Source organism: Dermacentor albipictus, chromosome 7 (assembly GCF_038994185.2).
Source record: "Dermacentor albipictus isolate Rhodes 1998 colony chromosome 7, USDA_Dalb.pri_finalv2, whole genome shotgun sequence".
Classification (NCBI taxonomy): domain Eukaryota; kingdom Metazoa; phylum Arthropoda; class Arachnida; order Ixodida; family Ixodidae; genus Dermacentor; species Dermacentor albipictus.
Genome location: NC_091827.1, coordinates 49,811,878 through 49,828,811, shown reverse-complemented (window position 1 = coordinate 49,828,811; position 16,934 = coordinate 49,811,878). Strand labels below are relative to the sequence as shown.

Sequence of the window (16,934 nt, the reverse complement as noted above, 5' to 3'; positions counted from 1 at the left end):
TAGAAGTGAGATTACGGTGGAACTGATCGAGGTGGGCGGCGTTCCTAGTCCGGGATGTCATGAGCCTGGGCCGACAGGTTGACCCTGCTCGCCAGACGATGCTGGTCTTCAGTGCCTGGGCTTCCAGGCTTGGCCTCGCGCTCCTCGACAATGTGTCCGGTGGTGTGTGGTGTCGATGGGTTGCGCCCAGATTTTCATACCAGGCGGTAGAGGGTATTGGACGTAGAGCAGAAGGCGCACTTCTAAGTGTGGCCCGCAGGATGTCTGGTCAGCAGCACAGTGCCCTGCGAGAATGTGCCGGTTTGCAGTTTCCTGACCATCACCACCTCTTCTCTGATCAGTTTTGTGTGTGGGGTCGTGTAGGTCCTCCTACCCAGTGTGTAGTGGCTCCGCATGTGTCTGCTGAGGCTCGCGCATACGGTGGGACGACCCGGATAATATATTCTGGGGCAATAGAGTGAGCCGCTAGATTAACCACCGAGGACGCGTGTCCAGGAGCCAAGAATGTATATTTCTTAAAAATGGACCAGTTTCTCGAGTATGCTCAGGGCTACATTGGAAATGTAGCCCGGTTGGTAATTTCTCCATCTTCCTCTCACTTGCCCGTCGTGTGCGTCAGGGCTATCGCCCTACCTATAGCTCAGTCGATTTCCTGCGTGTTCACCGAGGTCGCTGCTACCTCTTCTCCCGGGCTGTTCATGACGCTGACTACGTAGGACGCTCTGTTTACTTGGCCACGTCGGTTATCTGACTTCTTGGTCCTTCCTAAGCTCTACGTAGAGCTTTTGCTCTCGCGTGACTCCTTGTCTGTTATATTCCGGTTGCATGTTTTTCTGGATGCTGGCCAGCGTGATCTTCTCCTCAGGAGTGGAGGGACCCGCTCTTCTATGGATTCATATTCGACAGGGCAGTCCAGTCTTCTTAGTGCGTCTCTAAGTGTGCCTGTGCTTGTGAGCTTGAGTAGCTCTATCTGACTCGTCTTGTAGGCCTGCTAGTTCCTCCAAGTATTGTAGATACCCAAGCTGAGTAGTTTCGTCGTCGACGTTGTAGGGGAATTGTTGGTCTTTCGTATGAGTTTTCAGTTTCTACCTGTCGCTGTTCTTGAAACCCAGGTAGGGGCTTCCACGCGTGACTCTAAAGAGTATTAGGGCGTGTAATAATTTGATTGTTTCCTCCTTAAAGCCCTGCTTTGTTTAGGTCACTCTTCGTCCCAGGTGCGCGACTTGGCTACCTATCGCTTGCAGCTTTTTAACGGCGGTGACACCAGCGCCATCTATCAGGAATGTAAGGCCCTGGTGACAAAGTATCCTGGGACTCACTACTTTGGGTATTTTGAATATGTGACGACTCAATGTTCGGTGCGGTGTCGCCAGGCAAGGCCGCCTTCTCGTCCACTTTTTGAGGATTAGCAACCCCGACTATACAGGGGTGATTGAGTCCGCAATGGTGTAGATAACTCTCGGTCTTGCCAATGGCTTCCTGCAGCGCTCTTGTTCCCCGACCGCTGATCCCGAATACGTCCACCCGGTCAGGTCGCCCTGGTACATTGCTTGAAGGATACCTCTCATGTTTTCCAACAGATTCGGCAATCCCGTCATCGCTCTGTTGAACAGCAACGGGTAGAGCACCGACCCCTAGGTGTTATTTTTCTGCGGTATTGGGATCTTGTCATTCATGAGGTTCCCCAGGTCTATGATCACCGTTCGACCGATCAGGAAGTCTCAGACATAGTTGTAAATACACAGTCCGCGGATGGTGTGTTGTGGGTGGGTTATGAGAGACGTTGGATGGTCTTTGTGCACTCGGTAATGAAGTCTATCACGTTCTTGGTCCACTTCTCGATACCTTTTGAGGCTTTTGGGTTGTTCATTAACCGAAAAGCAGGCCAGTCCGGAGTTTCAGCCTGACATGCTCTTACGGGGGTTTTGTGATGCGTGATCTTGGTGTGGATGATCTTATGGTTGCAGCCCAGACTGTCGTCCAATCTCGACCACTGTTGGCCTCGAGCTTTACCACTGGAAAATCTGGCACCACTGTCGGCGTGACGTGCTATGAGGGATTACGTGGACATAGCGGCCGCATTGCCTGCTTCGGAAGTGCCGAAGCGAGCTGAAAACGAGAGTTTAAATTCCCTCGTACGCTTTGGTTTTCATTTAGTGGCGAGATTTTCCCGCTTGGAGTGTCTGCTTTACAACGCTTGAAAGCACTACAATAGGTAGTGGCTGCCTTGGAAGGCGCGAAACGTGGTGGGCTACTGCTCGGTGCCGCAGTGCCGCACGTACGCAACGGAGCGCGGTGTCAGCCTTATTCACACGTAGCCGCAGGACAAGAAGATGCGTGAAGCTTGGCTCGCGAAACATAAAACCGGTAAGCAGTCATAGGCTACCACTCGGGTATGCAGCAAGCGCAGACGCGAGGAAGATTTCTGCTACGGTGCCGGGTCGGAGATGTTCGGAAAACGCGCACTGAGGCACTCACCCAAATCCGCTGCCCGACTAATGTCATGAAGGTTTGGTCTATGATTTTGTCGACGCTATAGCTACTGGCAAGTTCACTGGAGTGGAAAGGGAGTGGTAAGAAGCATATTAAAAAGCATGGCATATGGTCATGTTTGTGTTATGAATTAATGCACTGAATCACAAAAAAGAAGCAGCAGGAAATCGCATGGTGAGAACGCCGATAAACATACAGTGCGACGGAACTCGAGAAATAACATTGAAACGTCCAAGAATTTAGAAAAGAAGAAAAGATTTATTGTCCCGACGGCACATCACAGTCCCCGTAGGAGTCGAAGTCTCTACAATGAAATTATTTTTGAACAGCTCTGATAGCGCCCACGCAACAATGGTTGCTTGTAAACTGTTAAATGCTCATATTATGAGGCCTAAAGCTCAAGGCATGGTGCGAAAACGCACCCGCCGCGAAAGCAAAACAGTGCGCGGCCAAGCATGCAGACACGCAGTCAATCGCTGCGACTCTGTGCGGTCGGTGCATTGAGGGTTCATTATATCACGCTCCATTTAGTTAAACAAACACTATAAGAACATATTTCACATTGCTCTCAGCGTTTACCTACTTTTCACGCAAGAAGCCACTTCGGTAGTCTCCATCGCGGCAACCGCGCGCAGTGGCGCTCACTGTGTGTATTCGGTAAAGAGATAGCGTCTGTAAACGACTGTGTACTTTCAGTTTGCCCAAGAATATTATTTAGACATATTTATATTATTTACACTTCTCTCGTTTTGAAAGTATTTACAGAAATATCCGGGAGAGCTCCCGAGTGATGTTTTCAGTGAGCGGTGACAGCAAAACCTATGAGGAGCGCGCCGCGTGATCCCTCATACTACGTCAGCGAGGCGCTTCCGATAGATGGCGACTCCGTCACTCTTCGACGCCAATACTTCTTTTAGACCAGTAGAGAATGTGAGGTCTCGGCTGGTATCTCTGGGGGTGCTGTTGTCGACTCAAGTTGCTTTTTGAGGATCGATCCACAACATGAGCTTGCGGTGTTGTGCCGCGTTGTGCCCATCCGTGCACATCTTGAAGTTTGCTCGGTAGCCGCAAGCAACGTGTTGAGTGCTCACCCACCAACCACGGAGCTTTTGACCCTTGGTGACTATCTTCACTTCTCTCAGGAACTTCTCCAACTCCTTGAGCGTGTTGCGAAGAGGAGTGTATATATTCGGTATGTAGAGGCTCCGTAGGGTGTTCTCGTCTGAAACCAGCTCGATCAAAGTGTGTTCGATTCTTTCTTTCATTTGGTGTTGCTGCGTTATGCTGTGTTTCTTGGTCAGGTCCGGATCCCTCTCTGTCGATATGCATTGAGTAACTGCGCACTTACATTATGTTCTTTTCTGTTTTCAATAACACTACCATGCTTGAATTCGTGTGCAGTACAAAAGTGAAGTAGAATTTTGCGTTTCCAATTTGTTGTTCTCCAATTTCATTGCCAAATCTTCAGGGTTTGAGTCACTTGTTTCCTTTTTGATATCTTACTCGCCATCTTGGCTTCCCAAAGCCTCGTTCACTTGGCCTTCTCTGAATGGACATTTTCGCGTTTATTGCGATAGCAATTTTATGGACACAGCAGGGGCATTTTTCTCATCGCAGTCGCCGTGAGTTTCCGTATAAAGTCCAAGGGAAATTAAATCGTTGCCGCGTGCCCTAATGCTGTATCTCCGAGTGAAAGCGTGCGAGGGTGAGCCAGCGATCGCGGCTCAATCTCGCGCAAGGGAGGAATGCAGGGAGGAAGCGCGCTGTCTTCCATCGCGCGCGAAGCCCTGGGGGCAGGGTAGGACGAGTGCGTTCTACTCCGGGTGGCCCAGGCGGCTGCTCGCGCCCGCCCGGGCCACTGTATCTTTAAGTGCGTCTGGGACAAAGACAAAGTCTGCCATGGGCTGTGTTTTCACGACTTAGTTCCCGGTGAAACGAGACGCAGCACGAAGGTCAATCCGCTCGCTCCTGCTGCCGCGATTCTTCACTCCATCATTTCATAGCGCGTTTTGCGGTCATCGAATTAGATGTGTTCATATGTTTGCTTGCGCGCGCGCGACACCGTGCGTGTCGCGCGCGCGGTGACCACCTGGAAGAGCATTTGTACGGCTGCTTGGACGGTGGCTCCCACAGATTTCTTGCTTATGGTGTTCACAGCCGGAGCCATTTTAGACCAGAACTCATTTCTCAGTTCGGCCTTACCTTCGGCTCGGGCCTTGTTCATTTGTCGGCGGTGTATGTTCCCTCATCAGCCTTGGTGATGTGGTTGGTTGGTTGAAGCGTTATTGAAAACAGAAAAGAACATAATGTAAGTGCGCAGTTACTCAATGCATATCGACAGAGAGGGATCCGGACCTGACCAAGTATTTAGATAGTGTGCCTACGTTTGCAAGTTTATACGTCCTATAAAACTAATATCCTTACTTCGCATAGCTGTCCACTGATTTATCATGCACGCGATGGTGTGTTTTTTTTTCTGCACTTATTGCAACCTCCTGTTTTTTTCCTGCACTCTGCCCTGCGTTGGCTGAGCTCCTGGCCCATCTCGGTGACCACCTGGAAGAGCATTTGTACGGCTGCTTGGACGGTGGCTCCCACAGATTTCTTGCTTATGGTGTTCACAGCCGGAGCCATTTTAGACCAGAACTCATTTCTCAGTTCGGCCTTACCTTCGGCTCGGGCCTTGTTCATTTGTCGGCGGTGTATGTTCCCTCATCAGCCTTGGTGATGTGGTTGGTTGCTGCTGTTTCTGCATATTGTCAATTCGGTGCAGGAGCTTTTCCAGGCCTTATGTCTTGACTTGTGCTCTTCTGTCCATTTCTTCCTGACACCTTTCTTTCTGTTCAAGACGCTTCATGAGCCCTTCATTCCCCTTCATCTGGTTGCGTTTTCCCTTCTGAGACAGGAGATAGTTTCCTCGTACCCCAGCTAATCTTCTGCTGTTCTTATTGTTGTGTAGGTGGCAAGTTGCTCGCTTGTGCTCGTTAACTGATTCTATTCGTTATGGACCTCGACTTGGGCCTCGTTAAAGAATGAGAGCTAGAACACGACGAACACTTGGAGCTGGCTGAAAAAATGCCTTCTTTCAGCTGTCATCCTTAGCTCCGGATATGAACTCGGCTGGATACTCTGCTGCTTTGTTCTTATTGATACTTTTTGTGCGCAAACAAACAGGGATGAAGAATAGGGGCAACACAAGGACGAGCGCTTTCTAACAACTGGTTTATTTTTGAAGAACTACTTACTTAAAAACCCACAGAACTGCGCGATCTAGTCAACAGAGCACCCTACAGCGCGTATGATACCCGCTGATCTGCGCCATCAAGTCAAAAGAGCAACGTCAATAATACATATAACAGTTGCGATAAAAAAGACGTGGACAAAAGCCACCTGGTCATACTAAAAAAACAGCAAAGTGCATAAAAACAACCACTTACAATAAAATTCGTTAAAGATGTGATGATAGAAGCGAATTTTCTTTATCTAACAATGAAACAGAAGGATGGCTGATGCATTTATCTTTTTGTTTTTCTATCCAGTATGCTTCCACGATTTCCCTAGCGGTTTGATTCCTATGCCTGTATAAAATGTCTGTGCTAGTAAGACAAGGGGAGCAACCATGTTCTTGGCAATGCATTGCCAAATGCGTACTAGGGCGACCTTTAAGGCTAGACAAGTGCTCCCTTAACCTAGTGTTAATGCATCTCCCAGTCTGCCCTACGTACACATGACCACACGTCATAGGAATCTGGTAAACAACGTTCTTCGCGCAATCAACAAATTGGGTCTTGCGCGGATGTTTAACAGTGCATTCTTTCTGTACATCACCCTTACTTTCAAACTTCTTTTTAACCTTGGAACACACACTACCTATTTTGTTTCTTGCCGAAAATACTACTTTTACTTCATAACAACCAGCCACTTTTTTAAGTCTGTGTGAAAGGCCTTTGACGTTGACGTTGCTCTTTTGACTTGATGGCGCAGATCAGCGGGTATCATATGCGCTGTAGGGTGCTCTGTTGACTAGATCGCGCAGTTCTGTGGGTATTTAAGTAAGCAGTTCTTCAAAAATAAACCAGTTGTTAGAAAGCGCTCGTCCTTGTGTTGCCCCTATCATTCGTCCCTGTTTGTTTGCGCACAAAAAGTATCAATATGAATATGTTCCAACTAGGCCGACTCGCAGTTATGCTTTGTTCTGTTTCATATTCCGAGGAGCTTGCCCTTGCCACCCGGGTTATATATGGCTGCATGCCTGTGGATTGGCTCCTTTCCCTCACGTACAGAGGTCCGAATCTCGGCTTCAGCCTATTCTCACGATCCTTGCTTGCGGTCTCGTCAAGTAGTTCACATACTTTGTACTGTAACTGGCATTTGTGGTTTGCTTGCGTGCTCTGCACCCCACATCGGTTGCAGATTTATCTGCCTGGAATCAAGGCATACGTCCTACTGGTGACTTTGCGGTACTGACTTTGCGGTACTGACTTTACGGTACTCAAACTTTACGTTACTGTACCGATCTGTGGTACGCGCGGCATCGTGTGTACAAGGTGGCCACCTTCACATAGAAACCCGCCGTGGTTGCTCAGTGGCTATGGTGTTGGGCTGCTGAGCACGAGGTCGCGGGATCGAATCCCGGCCACGGCGGCCGCATTTCGATGGGGGCGAAATGCGGAAACACCCGTGTGCTTAGATTTAAATGCACGTTAAAGAACCCTAGGTGGTCAAAATTTCCGGAGTCCTCCACTACGGCGTGCCTCATAATTAGAAAGTGGTTTTGGCACGTAAAACCCCAAATTTTATTATTCACATAGAAATCGGTAGTGGGGGCCTTCGAAGGGGATCACTGCCGAGGCGGATTTACCAAGCATCCTCGCATGCAGGATGCCACAGTTGTTCGATGTCTCAAGCTCCGGAAGTCGTTCCTGCGTCGTAGACGCAGTGATACCTTGCACAACTCCACATAATGCTGCTGGGGACGATGGTATATACGGCGTCACCTCGCATGTGGCCGCCCTAGTTGGGCGCTGTTCATGGAACCGAGCTTGAGCATGTAGTCGTCGTCTTCGGTGCCGGTAATTGCGTTTGGTAACTACGGATGGTAGTTACGTTTGGATGATTACGATCGTGCAGAATTTTTTGAAAGGGCAAGCACTGGCCCTTGCGACTCCCTCGGTGATCTTTTTATCCGGGCAGCTGGAGAGCTTCCTGCCGGTTCTTGGTCGGTACAGCACCTTGTAATCAATCTCTGGCAGCGGTGGGGACGCGTGTCGCGGCGGTTTGTTCGGCTTCTCTGATCTTGCTGCCATTGCGTGTTGATGTTGGCTTGCACGCTTGTTCGGACTCTCTCGGGTTGCTGCTCGCGCTCCTTGTCGGTTCTGCAGGTTTCCGAACTTTTCACCCTCTTCTATGCGGTCATCTCTCGGTGCCTCCTGGTTTTTCGTTGCATTGATTGCTTGGAAGCGTAGGCCAGCTGCACTCAGCGTCTTGCCGCTATACTCGTCGAATTCCACGTTGCTCTGTACCACTCTCGAGTCTTCGCGATTATTGTCTGTTTACCATTTCGTTGCCTTTCCCGCTCGCCTCCCCTGCCATTCTCGAAGCTTGCGAAGCCTCGCGCGCCCGCTCCTGGGACACGTGCGCCGTTCGGATTCTTAAGGTTAAAAAATGCACGCAGAGCCGCAATTATGGTATCTTTCGATGCCGCTTGCCTTGTTGAGTTCGATGACGCAAGGATCGTGAAGTATCAATAATGGTAAGGACTTTAACTCGCAATAAAAGCGGGAGCGCATGCGAAGTGCATGTGAAGCCATGTGAGGCCGCTCCATTCAGCCTCCTGGTTGCTTTTTCTTCAAGACATCGAATTTTATTTAAAAGCTGTAATATCGCGAAATGCAGTTCTTTGAAACACAATTGTTCGTAAAGCATGCAATCTCTATACGTCCTTTTCTAATGCGCTCTATTTGGCACCTCATTCTCGTACAGCTTGCGCAAAACAAATTCACTCCCCTTTTTATAATCTACGCCCTCTCTCATCGAGTTCATCCCACATGAAAGACCATGGCCACTACTGCGGCCTGTTTTTTTGGCGTCGGCCTACAATTATGCCTACAACTGCGAAAAATGCGAAAAATGCGAAATGTTCCTCTCCAGAGGCTGTACTAAAGAATAAATGAGCACCACAAGCAAGCACTTGCCTGATGATGGTTAGCGGTGTGTTCTCGCGATTGTAGTACACCGACGAAACTGCAAGCACTCACGTTGTCCTGTCGGTACGCTAGCAGTGTATAGAAAGAAAGTATAAATAAAGCGAAACACAGCGTAAACGCGGCCCCACCACGTTCTTCAGGCGGAAGCGACGAACTGTGACCAGATAGAAAATAATGACCGCAGTACAATCATCACTTTCTGCGCGCGCGGTCAAGTTTACATATCGCCACGTACCAGGATGAGCGCTTCATTCATAGCGTCGACCAGGGCTATGTAGGTGCGTCGGGTGGGGCAAATGTTCAACTGAGGAAGCGTTATACGTTGGCAGTATACTGCACATTAAGCCTTATAACTACTGATAAATACCACTTTGATTGCGATAAGTTATACAAACTAGGACATTGCTCGGATAGACAAACGTACTGCCCAGCTACGCCTCTCTGAACGCCGCTAGCGAGCCTAAATTTAGCTACGATTCCGTCACGCGTGGTGCTACGATGGTGCGGTCTTCGCAGACGACAAACATGCGTGGTCGAGCAATGGCGTCCTTTCCTCTACAGAAATATGTCAAACTAAAACGTACGGCTTCTATTGTGGTATAAAGAAAGGTTAACCTGCTTGCATTTCGATACACTTATAGGGCACCGTATACGATTATTCGCGCAATCATGCTCGCTCCCCATTCTTAGTGGGTCCGCCGTTGTGAAAGATGCCAGACACGAGTTGGCGTTCCTTTCCTGTTGCTGCCAGAGTCTCTTTCACGCCACTTTGGGCCCTTGTTTGTCAAACGCGGTGCAATGGCTGTTACCGAGCAAACATGCAATTTCTAAAAAAAACGATTGTACACTTGTATACCTTTTAACTCCTGATGAGCTCAGGTTTGAGTTGGAAGGATTGAACCTCCTCTGGCTTGAGTAGGCAGGCTCAAACGCGACCGCTCCAGCTTGGATCGGCAAAAGTTCTGCCGAGCTATGTCTCCGCCAACTCCGAGCGAAAAGCTAAATTTAGCTGTAGTTGCGTCATGCCATGGCTCAACAGCACCATCTGTGCACATGACACGCACATGACTGAGTGTTGGCGTCTTTCCTCTACAGAATGATACCAAAATAAGATCCGTGGCCAGTGTGTGGCTGCAAAGATAACAGCGATAATGCTACAACATGTTTTCGTTACATCTGTTTAGCAAGCAACCCCCTCTGACTGTTTCTAAAGGCGTCTCACGTCAAAAATTGCTGCGGCATTCGAAACATTCTCGTCCGTCACGCCTAGTCTGAGAAGCCACATGCTGGTCCGACACTGCGACGTGAAAGGCGAAAGGAATGAACTCACGGATTTGGCATGTGACGGCGGATGTATGACGTCATGCTCCCCTCTACTCCATTTCCTTCCTCCATGTTTATATAAGGGCATCACGAAAGCTTCGCATCAGCCTAAATTTCAGAATGTACGTTGGGCATTACACCACTTTACCTGCATAAAACTAATACACGTCGCATGATTCGTGTAAGGCCCGCACTTTATTTTTCTGAATCTGTACCGGGTGCGGGCCTAACACAAGGCAGGTTTATGACTACTCAATAAAAAGTGGAACCCTGCAGGAATCGATGTTATGCGACACAGTGTTCACTCCCCTTACCTACCAAGTTACCTACCAAGTTACCTAAACGACCAGAAAGGCACCAAGCCATAGGCTTCTGTTTTATGACCTACATAACACGCATGTTATGACGGTCCCGTCATGACCGATCATTTATCTACGTCGTACACTCTTGTCATACTACGCCAATTTTGGTACATACCAAGACGTAGGCGGCTGCTTCATGACCTACGTGACGCGCATATTATGACATTCATGTCATTGTCGCGAACTTTATCGAGTGTCACAGATCTCGGGGGCATGCGGATGTTTGGAGAGATGGAGTCGGAAGGCGCAGGGCAACACCACAAACAGATTTTAATTAGGCCAAACTCAAAACAAAAAAAATTCGAAACTGAAGTGACTAAATATAAAACTCTACTAAGTAATAGTAAGTCTAGCATAGCCTAAATACGTCCTTATCCCCGTCTATGTTCGTCATTGGCGGTTCCTAAGCGAAATGCAGGCAACCCTAGCCTATGGTTGCGGCGCTATCAGAAATGAGTGTTCTTACACACTTCAGTCGTCCCACGTATCACCGAGTCCCATGCCTGTCATCTCTTCCTCATCGCGGACGCCGTAGAAGTTGCTGCCTTGGTGTCAGCCAGTCAAGCTGGCCGTCTTTGCTGCCGGCGTCCCGAACTCTGTGGTGACGTAGCACTCCGACCTCGCTCGCTCGGCTGAACGCTGTGTTCCGCCGCTACTTCGAGTGCCGATGACGCGGCCCGGAGACTATCGTACGTGCTGGTCTCAATCTGAAGAAGGATCCTTCCTGCAGTGCCCGGCACTGCCGTGAGAGGCGGCAGCAGGTCCAAGGAGCCTCGCTCGAACATCACTGAGGTCGACGGCCACACCCTGGATCACCAGCGTCACGGGCTTAACCGAACCTCCATGGCTCCCGTCGCCAGTGCGATGCTGGCCCTCCAACCTTCTTGGCCCAGAGCCACGTCGATAATGCCAGCTCAGCGCCGCTTCTCTCCGTATCACAGCTCGGGTCACGCGTCTCGAGGTCTCGTGCCGTTCGGACCGCTCCGCGCACATCGTCCTCTTCCTTTCTTTTTGCGCCGCATGTCTCTTACACACGACAGTCATGACCAATCATTTATGTTTGTCATGCATTCGTGTCCCACTATGCCAATTTTATTACATACCAAGGTAGCGAAACGACCATAGGAGCACCGAGGCGTAGACGGCAGGATAGATAAGGGCAAAGTGGCAAATGTTCTCCAAGAAACGCTCAGCGTTTAAAATACCAAACTGTAGTCGGGCGGTAATGCAAATGAATGAAACCACTGGCGGCCGACTATGAACGAGTTTATAGTCGCCTACGAATTTTTCGGACACATAGTAGTGCCATCTTGATGCGGTTGGAGGAATTATACTGCCCGCAAGTATGCGCATCACACATAGTGAAATCGTTTTCTCAAATTTTCGCAATCGAAAGTTGTGGTGAGGACGTTACTCATGAGGCCGGTCGGGCCAAATAGGAGGAAATATGGTACCTCTAAAACTGACAAGAATGCTACCGAAACCTTTCACTATTAGCGATAAGTAAATTCTGTCTTTTTTTTACCCAAGCACATGCTTGTAGGAATTTCATTTTATTTTTATTTTTGTTTTCAGATTCAAAAGACGGAAAAACTAAGGCAGGTTCGGACTCAAGTGGGAAGCGAGGACACGATACGACCAGTTCTAAAGTGCCAAAGTCGCCGCCGACCCGTTCTAAAGTGCCAAAGTTGCCGCCGCCCAAGCCGAAGCCAACTACGCCTACAACCACCACTACTTCGACATGTAAGCAACTTTGTGGTTTCATTGCGCTAACAGAGCGATCTTCAGATCTACACCTTGTGCTACTACGCCTTGTGGCTAATAGCAGCTCTGCGCGAATGCTCGATGTTTGGAAGACTTCGTATACTTTGCTATATATATATATATATATATATATAAATATATATATATATATATATATATATATATATAAAATTTGGAGATAAAGTTGCCAAGCTCATTTTCTGAGCATGAGGAATTGTTGTTCTTGAAAATGAAGGCGAACGGCTTGTGGTCGGTCAGAATGTAAAAGCTGTAACATTCAAGAAAAAAAACGGAAATGCATGACAACGCAATAGATGGCCAACATCTCCCTCCCAAAGGGGCTGTTGCAAGCATCTGTGGCTTTGATTCATGCCGACCTCGCAGCTTTTCAATCTATATACATATATATATATATAGCAAAGCATACTAAGTCAGTATACTTTGCTATATATATATATATATATATATATATATATATATATATATATTTATATATATATATATACATATATATATACTGCGAGGTCGGCATGCATCAAAGCCACAGATGCTTGCAACAGCCCCTTTGGGAGGGAGATGTTGGCCATCTATTGCGTTGTCATGCATTTCCGTTTTTTTTTCTTGAATGTTACAGCTTTTACATTCTGACCGACCACAAGCCGTTCGCCTTCATTTTCAAGAACAACAATTCCTCATGCTCAGAAAATGAGCTTGGCAACTTTATCTCCAAATTTTCTACGGACATCCGCCATATCTCTCGGACCGAAAATTAGGCGGCTGACGCACTTTGTCGGATCGGTGCTGTGCCTGCTGGCTCTTTGGATTATCAAGGTCTAGCCTTCGCTCAGCAATATGACCGCTAGCTCCGCCAATCGCGGGAAAAATGTTCATTGCTCTAGCTTGCGGAGGTGCCGCTCCTCTACACAACAACGCTGGTCACGAGCGACAAATCGCAGGCAGCTCCTCGCCCGTTCGTGCTCCATCAGTTTCGGAGGCCGATATTCGATCCACTGCAGAGGCTAAGCCATCCCGGCATTAGAGCGACACAGAGGCTTACCACATACCGCTTCGTCTAGCCGGTGATCAAAAAAGATGTTCGAAGCTGTGCAAGGAGCTGCCAAGCCTGTCAAGCCGTAAAAGTACGCGTTCAGCGGTGCGGCCGTTTCAACCACAAGAAAGCCATTTCAATCACGTGCATTAGGACTTGGTTGGGCCTCTTCCGCCCTGTCAAGGTTTCAGGTACCTTCTTACGTGTATCGACGGGTACTCAAGGTGGCCTGAGGCAACGACTCTACAAGACATCACGGCCGAAACAGTGGCGGAAGCATTAGTTGCTACGCTGGCCCCGCTTCAAGGTTGCCCTTTGCGAATAACTACTGACCGAGGGTGAGAATTACAAAGCTCGCTTTTTCTGTCCTCGTGAGACTGCTCTGCATGAGCCTGCATATCAGCTGGCTCTGATATGTGTATCACTGATAGAGCAACGGCATGGTCGAGCGTCTCAACGGACAACTGAAGGCGTCATCGACTGCCGCGCTCGACATAGATCACTGGGTGGAAAGGCTACCCCTAGTACTACTGGGGCCACGAACAAGGGGGACCTCGGAAAGTCAGCACTGCCAGGATGCTCTATTGATCAGCGGTCCGCCTTCCAGGCCAGTTTTTCGGCACGCAGCAAGGCACTCCGCTAGCGGTGGCGCAGCACGAAGAGAGGTTACATTCCTGGCTCGACCAGCTTCGATCTACGCCCCCATATATCGACCGAGGGCAGCCGGTGTTTAGTTTTCCGAGAATGCAAACGACCACCCACGTATTTTTGTTCCGCGACTCTATCAAGCCACCGTTGACTGCTCCCTATCAAGGCCCCTTCCGTGTGGTTTCGCGTTCAGAAAGAACCTTGAAGATTGACGTGCGCGGCAAAGGGACAGTGTCGTTCGACCGCGTGGAACCGGCCTATCTCGAACATTACCGCTTCATTCCTCCCCCCATTCACACCTTAGCGTGATTCAGTCTATGGGGGGAGCCCTTGTAGCGACCATCTGTCACTGTGATTTGTCCCCCGCTTCTGTGAAATTCGATTATCTCGCCTGGCCTCCACGTGGCAGTCATTGCCCCTGCTCTTTTTTTGGAATGTTAGGTGGCTGCCCGATAGGGTCGCCCCTTTCGCCACTCGGCAAACCGGTTTTACTGAGGAATAAAGCCAGTCTACTCTTCGTTCTCAGCCTGTCTAAACGTGTATTACTTGGCTCCGCTAAATCGAGCTCCCAACAGTCCTACAACCACGGCTTATATTAAATGACTCGGAAGCATGCCAGAGTCCGATACTATGGTACAAATTGGAGCAGATAAACGATGATAAATGTGTTCGATATTGCACAAAACAGTCTACGTGGTGTCGAGTGTCGCCCATTCGTAAAGGCGCAGACTTTTCTTCCCAACTATTCATGAAATTACACTGTAGCAATTACAGTCTAAAAGTTGCATTTTCCTTGTAATGGAAAATGACCTCCTTAAAAATATCGCACCACACTTTTCAACGGAGGATTGCAATATTAGCTTGGGACTCCAGCAAACAGAGATAACTTGAGCAAAGGTTCTAAAGCTTACACATACCGGCCTCACCTATTTCAAGGAAAAGCCTGCATTCTTTTGAATGAAAACATAGCTTGTGCACAACGCCAATGTCCTGTTCAAAAAAAAATTATTGCAGTTCCTCCTGAAAGTTAACGCATCGATTGCGATATCAAATTATTAGACAGCCATAAGAAGTAAGTATAATAGTTTTGCCACTCGTATCGATGTATAGATGTATGTATATTTCGTCTGATATCTTCATATTCTGTAAAGGCGTTTATCAGTCACCGATGTTAGGGACCCACCGTTAGAGCAGGGCACGGACTCCCAGCTCGAGCACCGTTTTCTGAACAAGAGCACTGAATTGACTGACCCACTGCAATGCGCTAGAGAGGACAACTTGCTATACCGTTCCATCCTCCTCTACAAAACCGGGCGTAGCTGTCGCTTGGATGAAGACGAAGGTGACGAAGTGGTCAGAGGCACGTGCGAAAGTCTTGGATCAGTCGCCGCTGCTTGTGGCTGTTGTAACCTTGTAACCTACGACCTTTGGTGGCAGTCGAACTCGTGACCTTTGGTGTTGAGCGAATCAATGCATAGTTAATAAGGGCCGGGTTAATTAAGGCACTCGCTCCGAAGACCTTTTGTTGCGCCAATAAATATTACAACAACAACAGAAACAAGTGCGCTGAACTAAGGATCTTCGTATATTCATGTCAGGGATTGCCTAGTAGTAGCGGCATATGGGAATCTGACATATCACAAAATATGGCAGCCCCGAAAAAAGTGAGTATCAGGCTTTTGTTGAAAAGGCAGCGCATAACGAAATGGTTTGCCGCTCCGCTTGTCAGCATCGCGTACGACTGCGAAATGTGGGTGCGATGTACACAGCAGCGTGGTGCTATCCACGCAGTTGTATTTTTTTTTCACCAACCCCGAGGAGTGGTTCAGGACCCCATTAAAAGAATAAATGCAGGCGATGACGCTTTCAGTAATTTTTTTAGGCTATCGGCGCAAAAATCATGAAAGAATATTTAAAATGTCTCAGAAATAAACCGAATGCGCTCGTAAGAACGATACGCTTTTACGATTATACGAACTGATTTACCAATAGTTTTAGTGACCGTAAACAAACGTGGAATTTCTTAAGCGACATATTAAGACACACTAAACATACTACATCACAGGAACGCAGAATATGCTACAAAGTTCTCAAAGGAAAAACTCTCGCTCACTATAATATTAACAATTTCTGAAGTTTTGCGTCCTTCACTTCCCGGGGTGATCACGGCTTTATGAAGCACATCAGCAGGAGCTCGCGGAACGCATTTATGTGCATCCTGTTATGGTACGCCCACACTAGCGACAAAAACGCGCGCGACACGCCGCACGCGGCAAGCGCCCGCGCGGCAGACGCCTGCGGGCAAGTCCACAGTCGCGTTTTGCGGCACGCGGCAGCGGCCCGTGGAGTCCCGCCTTGTCTCGTTCCATTCGATACTTCTCGCGACAACGCGCTCTCCGTTCTGCCCATTTCGTCTTCCATCGGAAGTGTGTGTTTTTTTGCGCCACTGCCGGCCACGCTCAGGCATGTCGGATACGGACGAGGAGCTACTGGTGACTGTGAACACTATAATACTTGTTTGTTCTTTACTTGTGCGACGCCGACGTGCCAGACAGCGGACAAGAAAGTTTTCAGTTCGATACAGGGACACTGAGGGCCAGGCGCACACTCTGCTTCCCCACCTTCACCAATTACTCACCTGTCATGCCAAACTGCTGTCCATAATGTGCCAGCGGTTGGCGCGCAGCTCCTTGTCCGACGCTCGATTTATCATAGAGGTACGCATATCCGCGAACGGTTTCCAAAGACGCCTCCATTGCGAGGCGAATTCTTCGTCGACGCCTCAGTGGCGGTGTGGTAAGGCTTAACAAAAACAGCCCCCTTGACTGGAAATGGCCTCTGAGATTTTACGGCGCGCGTGTCGCTGTTCAGTCTCGGAGCCCATAGATTATGATTCTTTGCTTATGCGACAGGTGGCGCCACAACAGCGCGGCTCGTAAAGCGGCTCGCTTCTGATTGGTGGACGTTTCGCGTCTGCCGCGAAAAATGGGTCTCGCACCCATTCGCGCGTTTGCCGTGCGTTGCTGCCGCTTTTCGTGAATCTTGCCGCGCGCGACAGCACCGCTCGCCGCGCGCGTTGTGTCGCGCTCG

The 16,934-nt window shown here is 48.9% G+C and overlaps 1 protein-coding gene across 2 annotated transcripts in view; it reads left to right on the top strand.

The window, feature by feature from the left end:
* LOC135910113 (uncharacterized) overlaps window positions 1-16,934 on the top strand; it is a 59,687-nt gene that overhangs the window by 6,880 nt on the left and 35,873 nt on the right. For both annotated transcript variants that reach the window (XM_065442150.2, XM_065442151.2), the window contains exon 3: window positions 11,960-12,127. In XM_065442150.2, coding sequence (XP_065298222.2) covers window positions 11,960-12,127 — 168 coding nt within the window. The remainder of the gene's footprint in view (window positions 1-11,959; window positions 12,128-16,934) is intronic.